Source organism: Akebia trifoliata, chromosome 8 (genome assembly GCF_017979445.1).
Source record: "Akebia trifoliata isolate Shusen 1 chromosome 8, ASM1797944v1, whole genome shotgun sequence".
Taxonomy (NCBI): Eukaryota; Viridiplantae; Streptophyta; class Magnoliopsida; order Ranunculales; family Lardizabalaceae; genus Akebia; species Akebia trifoliata.
Window position 1 is genome coordinate 2,654,655 of NC_141382.1, and position 17,511 is coordinate 2,672,165.

Here is a 17,511-nt window from a genome sequence, read left to right on the forward strand (position 1 = left end):
TTCATAATCTATATGAATTTAGCACTCTAATACCATATTGACATATTATTTACCCTAAAAGATAGATCTGAAGGAGAAGACGTAATAATAAATATAAGAGAGTCATCGATCGAACTAGAATATGATACCTAAGCACGTGACAACTTGACACGTTTTAATCAAGGGATGCAGTCTAATGGGGCTGGATTCATTAGACTGGATTTATTGGGGGAGGTAAGTCAAAAAAAAACAAACAAAATAATGGGAGATGGTAGAGAGTAAACTTCGCCATTAAATTAGAAGTGCAAGAGAAAAGAAAGATCTAAGGTTATTTTGTTTTTTGGTAAAATTTAAACAACCCTTCAATTTCTTGAAATTACAGAAATGCCAATGGTTTATTAAACCATAATTTCGTGATGAAAAGCCCCTGCCGACGGTTTTCACTGGACAGTAGGGATCTTAGGGACTGCATCTAAATCAAATCTCAGAATCTTTGGTCCGAATCTTAGAGAATATTCTTTTAGATCCTGTACAACCCAGGATTTATACCTATTTTACTCCCAATTCTTTAATCTGACACTTGGCACATTTTTTTTTTGGTTTGTGTTGACGTATAAAGTACCTACACAACTCCCAGGTGGTCTATTTCATTGACTCTTGAGTCAAAGTGCCAAGGAGGAAATCCATAATAGTTTTTCAATTGGGGGAGGTAGATTGAATATATCTCACTATTCAGGGAGGTAAGTGAAAAGAAAAACCTATTTTTGATATGTATTTATGATGTCCGATATATATTATATTGGGTAAGAAAAATTTGTCCAAATTGTTATGTGCCATGTGAAAAAAAATAAAAATTTGAGATACCCCAGTATTTTCAAATTGATGATAATGATAATACTACTTGACCGTGGTCTTTCATGATACTGCTATAAAATGACAGAAATACCCTTAACTCTATCTTGCTAAATATCGTTATTCCCCATCCTCTAAATCAATTATCTTTAATCTTTTCAATATTGCGGGTAAATTTTATATTTATTTGACAGTTCTTGAATTTTTCTTTTGTAAAAATCTTGATTTCTCCAAAATTTATCATCTACAATCAACAGAAGAAATTCCTGATCTACTTGTACTTTCTAGAATTCTTTCGAAGAAGTCTTTTTTTGGTTTGATCTCCTTTGTAGTTTCTATCTTTCTGGATCTAGGCAGAAAAGGGGCTTATTCTTTTAAACGACAACGACGACCATTGAATGAGCTTCATAAAAAAGAAGCCCTTCTCTTAGATCAATACTTGAAGTTGATGTATTAATTGTTTTATCTGATTAATTTAAAATCTGATTGTGTGGAGAACAAATGTAATATTGTCTATCTAAGATTGAAGGAAAATATTAATTTTAACTTCGAGGGGGTACCTCAATGGCAATTTCGGATCCTATAAGCGGTGGGAGTCTGCAGGTTGTGAGTTTGATACCTAATATGAGCAGTATCTCATCGAGGCCACCCGCAAGGGCGCACCCTCACTTATTCATGCGTGTGATGTGCAAGCATTGCACATGCCCCGAGGGAGAGATCTATATGCCTTAGCTCCGGTCCTGGCTATTCAAATCACCCAAGTCGAACAGAAGTTTGGAACCCCCCGTCATCAAAATATTTCAAAAAATTCAAGGTGTTTTGCTAAAAAAAACGAAGATGAGGACATTTCAATCACTTAAATTAGTATCCCAAAGAATATGTGACAAGGCTATCAAGAGGGGTTTGTTATGAATTTTAAAATACGAAGGGTGTCTCAAATATCTATAAAACTCGGTGGGGTATCTCCTTATTACATAAGAGTGATTTAACAGCTCAACGGTTTGGGCAGCTGCCCAATTCAAGTAAGTAGTCCTTCCATCGGTCCAGTCTGATGGACATCATAGGGAGTTATTTGTACAATTCTTTCTTTTTTTTTTCTTCCTTTAATATTAATAATAATGCCTTCATTTGCATAATGTACATTACTAAATACTAAAATATCTCTTAAGATATTTTGTTGGCAATCATACAAAAAATGATTAATTTTCTTTGGGGGGTGACTACTAAAAGCTATTTTGGTATAACATGAATTGATGACTTTAGGGATCCAATAAATTAAAATTGGTCATTTCGGGATAAACAGATCAGTTATCGTAAAGAGGATGAATGACAAGAAAATGATTTGGAGTTCTTTCACAATCAAATCATATAGTACTAAGCACGAGATATCTATTTTAAGGATTTTTTTGTTTTTTTGTTTTGAATAAGTTAATTTATTTGAAAAAATAAATTATCAGAAGCTGATAGTAAGACAATTAAGATGCATAATGTGAATAAATTGAGGTAACAGAAATGTAAATGTCAAAACGTATGCATAAAAGGTTTGAGAAATATAAAATTAGAAATGAATGATCCTATGCATTAAATAATTAATTCCTCAAGAGCCACCCGCGTGGGCATACCCTCACTTACCTGGTATGTGTAATGTGCGGGCATTGTACGTGCCCTGAGACTTGTCCTTGGACAAGATCATGATCTATGGACTAGGCAAGCAAATCATTTATCATAAAAAGGATAAGTTTCTTGAGAATAACTTAGAACTCTTGCGACTTGAATCGTATCCCCTTAATTGAGTTATGTGGGACTAAAAATATGATCAAAAGAGGTGAACAAAATATAATTTTCTTGAAAGTTTCTTTGGGTATTATTTTATTCACAATTGTGGTATGTTTTATCTAAAATTATTAATCCTAATATCATATTAGGGACAATAAGATCCAATGAATTTTTTTTTTTTTAAATGCATATTACAACCCTATAAAAGTATGTCGTATGATGGCTAAATTTCCCAAATGAACCATCTTATGACTAATAATTTCTTCTTATTATTTTTTCATTGCTCTTGTATAATTTATAATGTATTAAAATTCATCTTATGATAGTTAATATGATAAAGTTATAATAAATTAATTTAAAAAAATATAACTTTTACATTAATGGGAGAAAAAGCATTTTCCATCTTCAAGGAAAATTATATATTTTTCTACAAATGCACTCTTTTTTTTCTTCTTTAAGGTTTACCAATCTATAAAGAATCTGACTAGCCTTACTAAGATAGAGAGGAAAGGAGACCTTACTAAATCTCATCCATCGTAAAATATATTTAAAAAAAAGCTTTGAGATGCGTAAAATAAGTCATCGAGATTGGTAACAAATCTCAAGGCCTTGGCATACGCATCTCAAAGTCTTTTTTTATGGTGGATGAGGCCTAGTAAAGTTTTTTCCTCACTATCTTAGTAAGGAAAGGGTTTCTCATTTGTAAATTAGCTCTAGAAATCAAAAGTATGATTTAAATAAGCAATTCAACTTTATATTATTTTAGAAGTGTTGTTTATTTCAAAGCTTTGTTGAAAAAAATTAGAGGGTTACTATTGCCACACCAACTTTTACTAACGCCACAACAAATGTGTTCAATTCTTTGATGGTTTACATAAAAATTGGTGTGACATTAGTAAAAGTTGGTGCGGCAATAGCAACCCTAAAAAAAATAATTAGAGAGTATCTTTGTGTTGTCATAGTGAACCTAAGATCACTTAGAAATAAGAAAATATTATCTCTAATGGTGTTTTTGGTAAATGGCAAGCTTTGTGTTCATATAAAACACGTGTGCATTATTTGTTAAAGTTTATTTAAAGCGCATTGAAAATGACATTGGCACCCATGTTTGATTTACCGACATGAGTGACGAGAGACAATCCCAATAGATCTGCCCCAACAATATAGTGGTGTATAATTTATACAATAAACATAATATTAGACAAAATTACAAGATTTCATATTATAAAAAATTGTATTATTTAATAAAATTTTATATTAAACATACTATAAAAATGTAATTTTCATGTCCTTGGGCCCAAATGGATTATCAAATTGGTAACCCAACACCGTAGACTTACTGATTTCATGGAAAATCTCAGATTTGTAATAAAAAGTTCATTTTAATATTACATGAAGTTGGGGGGTCATAAAAAAGTTATGAAAATTATATTTTTATATTATGTTTAATATGAATTTTTTTTTTTTTTAAATAATACATTTTTCTATAGGTGATGAGTTCGATACTTAATATGAGCATTAATTCATCAGGGGCCACCCACAAGGGTGCACCCTCACTTACTTGGTGTGTGTGATGCATAGGCGTTGCATGTGCCTTGGGACTAGTCCTTGAACAAGACCATGACATGGTTTCAAAACTCATCCAAGACTAAGACGTATCACCTGAGTCATCTCGATATCAACCATGGATGAGACAGACTGATAAGTCATATTTTCGGATGAGATATAGAACCCCACGTTCATTTTTCATTTTATCGAATGAGACGTCTCAAACGTATTAGAAAACTTGTCCGAGCCGACTCGATATCTGGTATGGATGAGACGAGACGTAAAACCGAATTTTAAAACCATGGACCATGATTTATCTACTAGGCAAAGCCCAAATATAAGCTCGGTCCATTATCTATAGGAATACACGATTATCAAAAAATAAAATAAAATAATACATTTTTATGTATGAAATCTTGTAATTTTTGCTAATATTATGTTTAGTAAATGAATTACACACCTCTATATTGTCAATAGCTAACAATATTATATTTTTAATTTTCCTAATTTTTCTTTGACTTTGTCAGTTTTTGACAAATTTTTCTTAGAAGCAAGTCCCATGAGTGAAGACATTGGGCTTACATCACCCAATAGGTGTAGGACTATTTAGGAAGCTGAATGTACGGCCCAAGTAATAATAACGTGTACCACACAGTCTTGGGCCCACTGTCCCCATTAATGATTGGGCCATCTATATGGTAAATCTATATACCCAAAATCGGCCCAATTGGTAGTTTCAATTATCACGTATAATCATTTGTGCTAAAATGTAGAGATTGCCAGTTGGGATAATTTTATATTACTCATTGTCTCAATGAGCAATCATGGCAGCATCTTCCAGGACTGTCAATGGATCCGATAAGAAATTTATTAGACCCAAACCAAATCTAGAACCGATCCAATATGTCATTTTAAGCCCATCGTTATTTATATATATATATATATATATATATATTTTTTTTTTTCAAATGAATAATGATTTTTGGACATCCCCTCTGACATACGCCCTCATCAGAGAATTGTAAAGCATTTGCCTCGGGATACACATAATGGTTTTTGTGTATCCCGAGATCTGTGATGGGGGAGGGGAGAGGGGGCCGTTAGATTATGACAGTTCTTTCCAAATATATCATTGGATGGAGAGATAAATCTGATCTGATTCATTGACAGACCTTGCATCATCTTTAACAGAATATATATATATCTTAGATACTGTACACCATGATGTTGCTTGGTATTATCAGCTCCATGTCTATAATGGGTGCCAATCCCACGATGAAAATAGCTACTTGATCTTAAAGTACGCCTGGAGTTTGATAGCTAACTAAGTTATTGGAGTATAGAATCAGGATTTGAAATTATAAATGAGGTTTTATTAAGTACTTAATTAATTTCTTAATTATACATAATTGTAATTAAGGTTCCAAATAAGGAAAAGGGGAAAAAACTTTGAAGCGAGTAGCCGGCTTCAAATTTTTGAAAGAACCCTCTCCATTGAATTCCACGTGGTATTTCAAAACGGAGGTAATAAAAATGTAAGGGGTGAAATAACTATAAAATGCCACGTGTCTTGTAATGAAGAGGGTTCTTCGAAATTTGAAGCGGGCTGGCTGCTTCAAAGTTGGACTCAGGTAGAGGTGTCGAATCTTATCTACTGTACTGGGATTCTTACCGTGATCTGACACTTGTTACGGGTTTCCGGTCATGAATTTTTTTACTCTGTTTTAACTTTTCTTCATTTCTTGATGTATAAAGTCTCGCAAACCTCCGTTGATTGAGTTGGGGTTTAGACTTGAGAGAGAGAGAGAAAGTATAAAAGACCCTTTGGTCCTCTTGTTTTTCCTCTCAGTATCTATCATTCTATCTCTGTTTATGAGTCTGCTCTGTTTTTTAGTTTAACTCTTAGAAACTGAAAGTTATGAGGAGAGCTTAGAATACGTCAAAATTTTTGTTTTTTTTGGGGGGATTATTTTCTACAACGCTTTCTTGTTTTTTGGGTTTAAATAAGTGAGATCTGAACTGGGTTTTTCATTTTCTTGTGAATTGGGCTTGTGCTTTTTTACTTTAATGAGGTAAGCTTAGAATAGGTGAACACTTTAATTTCTTCTTTCTGCATTATCTCATTAACGATTTGAAGAAGGAGAGACAGAATGGATCGACTTTCTTCAAGTACCCTTCTTCCTGAGAGGTTTCAGGGGACAAGGGACGATATAACAGAGCAATTTGGACTGATTTGGCACTTAATCAAAGTGCCATTGATCATTCCTCTCTTGAAAATTCTACTAGTTCTGTGCTTAGTCATGTCGATTATGCTTTTCATTGAGAGGGTTTATATGGGGATTGTTATAGTTCTTGTAAAGTTGTTTTGTCGAAAACCCGAAAAGCGTTACAAATGGGAGCCGATACGAGACGATTTGGAGATGGGTAATGCAGCTTATCCCATGGTTCTCGTTCAAATCCCCATGTTCAACGAAAAAGAGGTTCTTTTGTTTCTCTAAATCTCTCCTTCTGTGATACAACACTAAGTTTTTTGGGTTTTTTTTTTTTTTTTTTACTTTCTGGTTTTTACTGAAAAATTCTTTTTTTTTTTTACTATTGTTGCAGGTTTACAAGCTCTCCATTGGAGCTGCATGTGGCCTTTCATGGCCAGCTGATCGAATTATAATCCAAGTTCTTGATGACTCTACAGACCCAACCATTAAGGTTCTCCTTCTCACTTCCCGCCTCAAACCTATTCGATCAAAATGGAGAAAAAAGCTGCAATTTTTATAAGTTTTATGAGCTTGTTCAAGCTCTCTTTTTGTTTCTAATCTGGGTTTCCCGCTTCTCAGTTTACAAGCCATTACAAATCCATTGGTCAACTTAAACCCACCAAAAATTAACAAACAAACCACATATTTGTCTAAATCAGTTTATTTTCTGTTCTGGATCTTCCATTAGAAGAAAAAAAACATGTTAAATTTACTCTAATATTTCGCATTAAAATCTGTCCAAGTTCTTCAATTCTTGATATATGGATTTCTTTTGTCAATTAAATTTAACAGGATTTAGTGGAGCTAGAATGCCAAAGATGGGCAAGTAAAGGAATTAACATCAAATACGAAATCAGAGATAACCGAACAGGGTACAAAGCTGGAGCACTTAAAGAAGGAATGAAACGCAACTACGTTAAACACTGCGATTATGTTGCCATTCTTGACGCAGATTTCCAACCCGAACCCGATTTTCTTTGGCGATCAATCCCATTTCTCCTCCACAATCCTCAGATCGCTCTCGTTCAAGCTCGATGGATTTTCGGTAATTTTTTTCTCCATTAAACCTTACTTTTTAATCTTAATAAAAACATTAATTACCATTTAGGCTACTATTACTGTTTTGGTTTAAAAGAGAAATGTCGGTGGTTTCTTCTCACTCTCTGTGGAAAAACTTTTCTTTCTTTCGTGGCGTGGATTGTTGCAGAGATTGCAATGGGCCAATGGAAGAGAGGGGCCCACACCAGCAATCACGGTGTTATTTCATCGTTTTGTGGGGCCCAGAATAAAGTTTTTGCTGTCGTTGCTTGACATCAAAGAGTAGTTTAAATAAGTCAATTATACACGTGGCTTGCAATGGGCCAATGGGGAAAGTGGGGCCCACACCATCAATCACGGTGTTATTTCATTGGTTTTTTAGGGTCCCAGAATAAAGTTTTTGCTGTCGTTTTTTGACATCGAAGAGTAGTTTAAATAAGACAATTACACACGTGGCTTGCAATGGGTCAATGGGGAAAGTGGAGCCCACACCATCAATCACGATGTGATTTCATTGTTTTTTGGGAAGCCAGAATAACGTTTTTGCTGTTGTTGTTTGACATGGAAGAGTAGTTTAACTATGACAATTACACACGTGGCACTTCAGCAAAGTCGAGGCCCATCACTGATTATGGACTAATAAATTTGTGATTAATGATTTCTCATTCCCCCCACGTGGTTTACTTAAAGAAGTACTCTCCTTGATTTGGTATTTTTCATTCTGCCTCGGGATGCACAATTGCACATATTTATGGAGATGTGAAAGTGCGCATCCCGAGGCAAAAAATTATGGTTATTGTACATATTACGTTAGGAGAGTATTTTGAGTATGCCTCGTGGGTGAGTCATATTATCACTGACTCTTTAAAAAAAAATTTAATTTTTTGGGTCCGGCACCTTTGTTTCTTGAGCTACTTCTCTTGGAAGTGTGGGATTATTTATTTACGTTATTTAAGTGAGATCTTTTTGCTTTGGAATCTCTGCTTGTTTGCATTATCACCACTGAAGAATCGTTTTCTTTAATTTGTTAAAAAAAGAGTTTATGTTGAATAATGGGCCAATTTTTGGTCTGGCCCACCATGGATAAGATTTGGGTAGTGTTATTTGGTCTGTTTAGAGTCTATAATATAGGCTTAGGAGCCCAACTTTGCATAAGATTTCAATCAAGATCTTAACGAGGATTTCGTGATACAAAAAGGAATATCCTCGGATCTTGCAAAGTAGGCTATAAAATGATCATGAAAACCTCCGCTCCTGAACTACAGATTATTAGCAACTCTTGACAACAAAAAAAGAAATCAAATGAAATTTCATTTGGTAGATCAGTACTGAATACTTTAAAAGGATCCAGTGAGCTCTTACCTAATCAATTAAAAAAGATTCAATATCTAACTTTCTTTACTAGATTCGATAAGATTCTACCAAGTCCTTTTGGATAGATTAGATAGGATTTTACTGAGTCACAATAGAAAATTTGGATAGTTCTAATTGAACAAAAATTGAAATCTTTTTCAAAGTCAGTGTTTTAGGGGTTTTTTTTTTTTTTTTGGTAAGGTCAATTTGATCATTTCATTATTGTTTTTAATTGTTTCAATAAATGGGTGCACAGAAATAAATATATGAAGTTTCTTTAAATATTGTATGTGAAATCAGACTATGTCCCAATAAACTATGTTTTGATCATAGTAACAAGATAATTATTTGATAGAGGTTCAATTCGATTAATTCAGAAATGTTTCGTGAGAAGTTAAGCAAAATTTTCAGAGATTATACAAAATAGGGTTTGTTGATTTCTTATCAAAACCCATCATCTTCAATTTCTCTAAGAAACCCTATCTTCTTAATATTTAAATATTAAAAAATAATTGATTGAGAAGGAGAAAAATGTTAACATGTTCCACAATTAATTGAAGAGTCGGTGATTAATTCGATGAAACCCTAATTCACAAAATTTTACGAATTTTGTGACTATAGTTTTGATAGTCTTTAAAGCAGCCGAAAGTGCCAGATTTGCTGGAGCAGTGTCGGTATCATTTTGTTTAAATAAGCAGTCAAATTATAGGTGAAATATTGGGAATTAGGGGCATTTGTTTCATTTACTATTTTAGGGCTTCTTTGGAGGATCAAATTCCATGTGCAAGTGTCGCGGGTGGACCTCACTCTGTCCACCGGCACGTGAATCTCTTTTCCAATTATATTTATGGAAGATGTTACCGTCATCCTGAGGATGATGACCACCCTATTTATTTCTCTCCAGACTTAAAAGGATATTTGCTTACGTGTCACTTGTACCTCACTCTATCCACCGACACTTGAATCTCTTTTCCAGTTATATTTGTGGATGATGTAACCGTCATCCGGAGGATGATGACCACCCTATTATTTCTATCCAGATGTAAAGGAGATTTGCTTACGTGTCAGTTGTTTATTGGTTCATTTGCAGTGAACGCGGACGAGTGCCTAATGACAAGAATGCAAGAGATGTCGTTAGATTACCATTTCACGGTGGAGCAAGAAGTGGGGTCGTCCACGTACGCTTTCTTTGGCTTTAACGGTAAACCACCTTCCTCTAACGGTTTACCATCAGTTGCTTTATTGAAGGAAAAATGCTGAAGTGACTTCCTTGGGCACTGCATTCAACACTATGCTGACGTGGCAGTATGCACAGTATCATAGATACGTTTCACCGAGATACTAGTGAAAAATCAATGGTCTTGTACACACAGCCACGTCATTGTAGAATGACTGTTTGTTTAATTATAATTATAATTTATTTAATTTAAATAATATAAAGGTACTGCTGGTATATGGAGAATTGCGGCCATTAATGAGGCTGGAGGATGGAAGGATCGGACCACGGTCGAGGACATGGATTTAGCTGTTCGTGCGAGTCTCAAGGGCTGGAAATTCCTCTACCTTGGTGACCTCCAGGTATTATAATTTGTCTAAACATGCATGACTATCATGTTCGACAATTCAACTGTATCTATCAAAGATCAATACATTTTAAAATTACTAACCATATAAAAATTTGACCTGAACTTATCCTCGTAACTCAAGTTACACTTCTCTAGTTTTATGAGACATATTGATAAGTTGCGGAACCAATCTCTCTCTCGAAAAAAAAAAAAAAAAAAAATCCACAAAATTCTTTGCTCTTAGATGAATCTTTCTCTCAATAGATATCTTCTTGTTTTGAACATTTCCTAGAAGTGGATGACAAGTTTTAGATCGAAATTGCATTTATTCTCTATCTTGATGAATTGTATCTTTCACCACATAGGAGTTGGACTCACTAATCCTAGAACTCCCATACGAATCAATTAATAAAACTGAACAAGACTTGAAACGGTACATTCTTCGCTGAGTTGAGCTAATTAGTGACATACAGATCGATTGTTGGCTTTGAGGTGTCGCCCAAAACAATGCAACCACCACATCCACTCAATAATAGAGATTTATGTGATTCATTACTAAGGTATTTCACGAGCAACGACCATGAAGAGTCTCCACTAAATGAATATCGTGGAGGCTGGAATCAATAACAATGCCGACAAGATCAAAAGATAAAGAAAAAAAAAATTCCCCCTTGGCCCCATCACCACCACACACTTCACTAACTCATTTTATAGAGATTTTATTTGATTAACCGCTAAGGATTTTCGAAGGAAACAACCATGATGAGCCTCCATTACATTTGTAGCAATTATTTACGAAAAGAGGCACTACAAATGGTATGCATAGAAATCAAACTTTAGGCCATGTACAACAAAGAAGACTCAATAAGAAGAAAATTGTGCAATTGTCACAAAAACTAAAACATCATATTTCCCAATGGAAGGGGTAGAATCGTAAGTCACTATTCAATTCCTTGTACCCACACTTGAGTCTAAAATATTAAATCTTGTAGTCTCAATTTTTAAATCGCTTTTTAAGCTGTTTTCCACACTAATTTTTTCTTCATTATAGGTGAAAAATGAATTGCCAAGTACCTTCAAGGCTTATCGTTACCAGCAGCATCGATGGTCTTGTGGACCTGCCAATCTGTTTAGGAAAATGGCTATGGAGATTATTCGAAACAAGGTCAGTTTCTTGTTCTTCTTTTTTCGTTCTTATACTGAAATTTGTACATGTTAAAATGAGATTTATTAATTCTTAATTCTCTTTTTTTCTTCTATCTATGGAATGATCACTGCAGAAAGTAACTCTATGGAAGAAGTTTTATGTCATTTATAGCTTTTTCTTCGTTCGGAAGATGATTGCACATCTCGTCACTTTTTTCTTCTATTGCGTCGTAATTCCGACAACTGTTTTGGTTCCTGAAGTCGAAGTTCCCTTGTGGGGTGCAGTTTATATTCCTTGCATCATTACTCTTCTCAATGCAGTAGGAACTCCAAGGTTTGGTACCCTTCAACTTCTCATTCTGCTTTTTTATTTTGGTTATTAAAAAGCAAAATGGAAGGCTAAGAATTGGTTTTCTTTTGTTCTGTTTCTATCTTTGTAGGTCTATTCACCTTCTCTTTTTCTGGATTCTTTTCGAAAATGTCATGTCTTTGCACCGGACCAAAGCAACCCTTATCGGTATATTAGAGACAGGCAGAGTAAATGAGTGGGTTGTTACTGAGAAATTGGGAGATGCTCTCAAGACAAAACCAGCCACAAAAGCACCCAAAAAACCTCGATTGAGGATCGGTGAAAGGTACAATTTCTTCACACGCCGATTTTTTTGGGCCTGAAAATAGAATACCCCATGTTTTGATTAACCAAATGCATCAATCATCAATGTACATACATATAAGTCGCATAGTTCCATCATTCATACTTACCATGCATGTTAGGACTTAATATATGATGGGAATTTTTTTTGGAGCCCAATCAAACCATGAAAGTGGGGGCAAGACACTTTTATTAAAACAAGCACTTTTTTCTTGGGTTTCATATAGAAATGAATTCGTTACTAAGCCTCTTTTAGGGTTAAAAAATAGAGAGAAAAAAAAATAACAAAAGATTTGGCTTTGAACATAGTGGAATGGAGGAACATGATTCGTTTATCTGACTCCAAATATTTGAGATGAGGCTTTGCTGTTGTTATTGTTTTTGCATCAAATTTGTACATTTTTCAAACCTTTCTACCTTTTACACATCTCATGAGTTTTTCTTCCTTTCCTCATTAAACATTGACAGGCTCAATCTGTTGGAGCTTGGCTTTGGGGCTTACATCTTCTTCTGTGCCAGCTATAATGTTGCGTTTGGGAAGAATAACTTCTTCATATACCTATACCTTCAATCCATTGCCTTCTTCATCATGGGGTTAGGTTATGTTGGCACCATTGTCCCCACCTCTTAGGGACAAAATGTGATCGAATCCATGTGATATTTCGTGCCATATATATATCTTCTCTCCAACAATATATGCATATGGGTTTTTTTTTTCCGCAATGTATCACAAATTTACTATTATGTTAGATCTTCAAAAACTATGCTGGTCATTCCTTTATGCTGAGGGGAAGCTGATCTCGTAGTTCGAATCTTTTGTGGATTACTCAAGAATCCAAGAAGATATACACAACAGATAAACAGAACCTTGTTATGTGAAGGACTTGAACAAAATGAGTAGAAACAGAATATTTGGGTGATGATCCTAAGTTATGTAATTTTCTTGAATGAGGATTGTTTGTAATTTGTTTGGTTGTGTTTTTTTTTTTTTTTTCTCTCACTTTTTTTGGGATTTGTTTGAGAGGGAATAACATGATGGTAAGGAGGTTAAGTTATAGTTCAAAATCCCTTTCTTTTGTTTCTCTATATATGTTGGAGACCAAGAAATTAGAAGAAAGAAATGAAATCTCATGTTTGCTCATATATATTAGTATATTTACTTTTGTCCCCCAAGGGTTTCCCACCCCACTTTCTCACATTTTCCCATTCAAAGATTGAGTTAATTTTATTTTTACTTCCACTACTACCCATCTAAGAACCCAATTTGACTATGAGTCTAACTAGCCTTCCTAAGTACCTCCCTAACGCTGTGTTTATATTGAGAGAAATGGAGAGAAAGGAAAAGAAAATAAATGAGTTTCTCTCCGTTTCTCTTGTTTGGATTGTCAAGACGGGAGAGAAGAGAAAAGAATTGAAGAGACGAGGAAAGAAAAAAAAATTGATAGTTTTCTCTCTCCAACAGTGGAGAGAAATGGAGAGATACCCTTATAAAATATTATATAATTCTAACTCTACCCCTAAATCTCTTTTATGATATTTTAAATTTTCAAAGTTGTCCAAAGTTCTCTCCAATCAATCCAAACATAGCCTAAGGGTCCTTAGGCTCAACTTGTGGCATACAAAACCATGATATTATTCTTCAGGGTTGTAGCATGCAAACTTCTATATATACTTTGAAAAAAAAAAATTCAAAGGATTTTCAAAACCCTAGATCAAGGCCAAAGGATTTTTTTTTTTTATCTAGAGTTTTTCCTTGAAATCTAGAGAGGTGGTGTTGGATTGCCAATATTGAAAATATTAACCTTTTGTTTGTTTGGGTGGAAGGGGACAAAAGAAATATTATAGGTTGGGACATTAAAATTGTCAATCTTTATCATTCCCTTTACTGCTAAACAATCATGGACAAAGCACGCACACCTTTAGATATCATGCTCTACCCAACACACAAAAACATCTTCAAGTATCGCTCTATAGAGTTTGATTTATATTCCAAAACAATGTTTTTAAACCCAAATGACTATCATATTCTTTACTTTTATATCTAACTTAAACATTCATTTTTTCCAACCAACATTTTATTGAGTTTTTTTTATACTTAAAATCTCAAATTACCCAAAATCATCAACTAGGCCAAGTTTTATTCTTCGCAACCGCACGCAATACCATATTTAAAAGACGAAGAAGAACGTATAGAAGAAACATGACGATTGGGACCTCAGGAAGGTGAATCAGAGCTGGTCGGATGCCCTCGTAACACGTATTTCAAAAAATGTTAAACAACAAAAAGAATTAAAGGAGTGAGGGATATAAAAATTAAAGCTACCACAAAGAGATAGATCATGGAAACTTCTAAGACAAGTTGCATTATTATTTAGAAGTATAAGCATGATTACCTTTACTTAAATGAACAAGATTATAAATATAGTCAATAAAATAAGATAACTTGTTTTTTTTCTTTTATTTCGACTCCTTTATTGTCCTCGTGGTTATCGTCATTGCCCTGATTTAAAAAGAATACTTATACCTTAAGAATGTGTCACATTCATCCCTAACATGGAGGGCCCTCCGTTTTCATGAAACTTAGTATAATTAATGTGACCACATGAGTGTTTAGTTCCATATCATACAAGTTCCTCAAGTTTGTGTTGTTTTAGGTTAAAAGATAAGTATTAGATTTAATTTAGATTAATAACTTGGTGAAAATTTTTAAACCGTTTATTGAGAATAACTTAATAGGTGACAATAAAATAGGAAACTCGACCACAGAGAAAAATGCCTGAATAGTTGTATGAGGTCAAATTTACAGGTCCAGCCAAAATTTTAAAATATTTATTAGAAGAGGAATATACCCGTGTTGGTAATTATTTATTTATTTTCCAAAATGGGTAATTTTGCATTTTTAGACTTCTTGTTAATCACAAATAAAAGATTATTTTTTTTAAAACAAAATTATGCAAAAATTAGAACTATATTTTGGGTAAATTTCATGTTGAATATAATGACATAAAGGTAAATTCGGCTAAATAATACTTTTTTGGAAAAAGATATATGTTTATTTGTAAGAATTTTCAAAAAAGAAGAGAAAAAGCTAACATCCGGGCAGGATTGCATTTTGAGTTAACTTGGCATTAAAACTGATTTGCTCCAAATCATTGAGTTGGCTTTCCAACCATGGTTTTAAAACTTGGTTTCGCGTCTCGTCTCATCCATGCTAGATACCAAGTCGTCTTAGACAAGTTTTTCGAAACGTTTGAGATGTCTCGTTCAAGTGCCTTTGTCTTTGTATGTGTCATTGTAAACAGGCCAAGTTGTTCGGCTTTTGGAATCGGATTGGGCCTTCATAAAACCCAGTATGAATGGGATCAAAAGCTCATATTTTCCTTTGGAGATGTGCCAAAAACTTAGATTAAACTTTAAAGGATTGGCGTTTATTGGTGCCCAAGCCGAGCCTTCACCGCTCACATGATGAGCATTTAACCAAGACAACGTGTCAATAATGTGTCCCAAGCATACGAGTCGCTTCATATCAAGTCACTGTACACCATATTGCCTTGCAAGTGCTATCATATTAATGAAATTCCCTGTGGACTATGTTAATCACCATTGCCTTCTTGTGTTGCTTTACATGAGCGCATGTGTGGGTTTTTCTAGGCCTACTTGTAGGTCAAAGCTTTCAAGTACCGCACAGTGTGCTATCTCAACCATAAGCACAAAGTCTGAGTACAGGTTTAAATCAGCAAGGAAAACTTTGAAAAAATGTTAAAAACGGGTTTAAAAAAATGAAAAAATCACCATTTTTTGTTACTATGATCTCAACAGGCACCAACATAACACCATCGAAGTCCGGCCAAAATTTTGAGTTTGAGAATTATGTATTCAGCCCTACCTTAAGGGCTAAAGATCAAAGGCCCCAACTCTTACTTTTAAAATCGAGCTGGTTTGGGTTAACGGCTAATGGGCCAAATTGACACCCCCTAACTACTATTGGAACAGTTTGTTAGGGTTTATGTATAATGGGTCTACGCCTACGCCATACAACAGTGTCTAGACCATTTGAATGAACCTTTCTATTCGGCTATACTATCTATAGCCACTAAACTCAATAAAGTAATATTTTAAAGAAAAAAAAAAAAAAGAAGAGAAAATCAGCAATAACTATCAAGTGCAAGTAAGTGCCAAGAACAAAATATTACTAGAGCTCTGATATTACCCCACCATTATATTTATTATTCCCAAAGGTATGATAATGACAACACATCATCCAACTGTAAAATTTCGCAATAATTGAAATATCTTTTGAAGATTATATAATCACACCATTTATTTAAGGTTGGGTAAATTTCAATAATCCCTTTTACGTTTTGGTGAAAACTACGTTATGTGAAAAAATGGTTAAATTCAATGGATCTTGGCATCAGATTTACTCTTTTTTTTTTTTTTTTCCACGTAATGTTAGAGGAACCTCTGTGTTCTTAACCTGACGACATATTGTGAGTTCCTCAATCCAATTTGGATCGATTCATCATGGGTCTGGTCTTTTGTTTGGTTTCATGGGTCAAGAAGAATTGGATCCTTTTATACGGGTTTGCAGATTAAACAGGAATGGTCACATAATTTTATGATTTAGGAATCGAATTTGACTCCAAATTCCAAATTTGGGTATGATTTAAAACTAAGTCTTGGATTTAGTGGTCAAGTTATGAGATCCAGAAGATGTTAAGCATCGATTACACCCAATTTTTGGGCCAATTCTATTGCGATCCATTGACTAATTTTAGGTTGATTCTTTTAATTTAGTTTATATAAATGAATTTTATAGAATTTTGGTAGAAAACATGCTTAGAAGCAAGAAAAGGCGATTCAAATCCGAGAACTTTGGGACAAATGAGAAGTAAATGAGTCATTCTCGAGGTTATTCCAACACAACAATAGTTGTGGGTATGTGAGGGCCGAGGACAAGTTTCTTGTTAGGGGACATAATCAATTTGGGATCTCAAGATATCCATATCTCTTAGACACCTGAATAATCCTCGAGACACGTGTAATCACCTCACCCCACATGTACCAATTAATTTTTAGGATAAATCTCTGACGGTGGCCACTAAGGGGGGATTTGAAGTCAAGACCTTCGTTTCGTGATGCGTGATCTTAGCCATCTCCCTAATCCTTAGGGTTTTTTATTAGACAAAATATTTATTAGAGCTGTTATTGGCACTCCAACTTTTACTTATTACACCCCAATTAAAAATAAAGGAAATAAGTGAATGGTTGAAAATATATAAAAGATGGAGTACCAATAGAATCTCTCTTTTTTTTTTTTTGGATTTCTATTTTGGGACTTTGGATTTTA

At 34.2% G+C, this 17,511-nt stretch overlaps 1 protein-coding gene across 1 annotated transcript; it reads left to right on the top strand.

Annotated features, from left to right (window-relative positions):
* Positions 1–5,922: 5,922 nt before the first annotated feature.
* On the top strand, positions 5,923–13,304 carry LOC147395436 (glucomannan 4-beta-mannosyltransferase 9-like). The gene is made up of 9 exons (XM_086450277.1): positions 5,923–6,635; positions 6,760–6,858; positions 7,200–7,452; positions 9,889–9,999; positions 10,240–10,376; positions 11,415–11,528; positions 11,644–11,843; positions 11,950–12,144; positions 12,630–13,304. Exons 1-9 carry the CDS (start codon positions 6,306–6,308, stop codon positions 12,790–12,792), a joined length of 1,602 nt encoding a protein of 533 aa, XP_086306403.1. The 5' UTR covers positions 5,923–6,305; the 3' UTR covers positions 12,793–13,304.
* Positions 13,305–17,511: the final 4,207 nt, after the last annotated feature.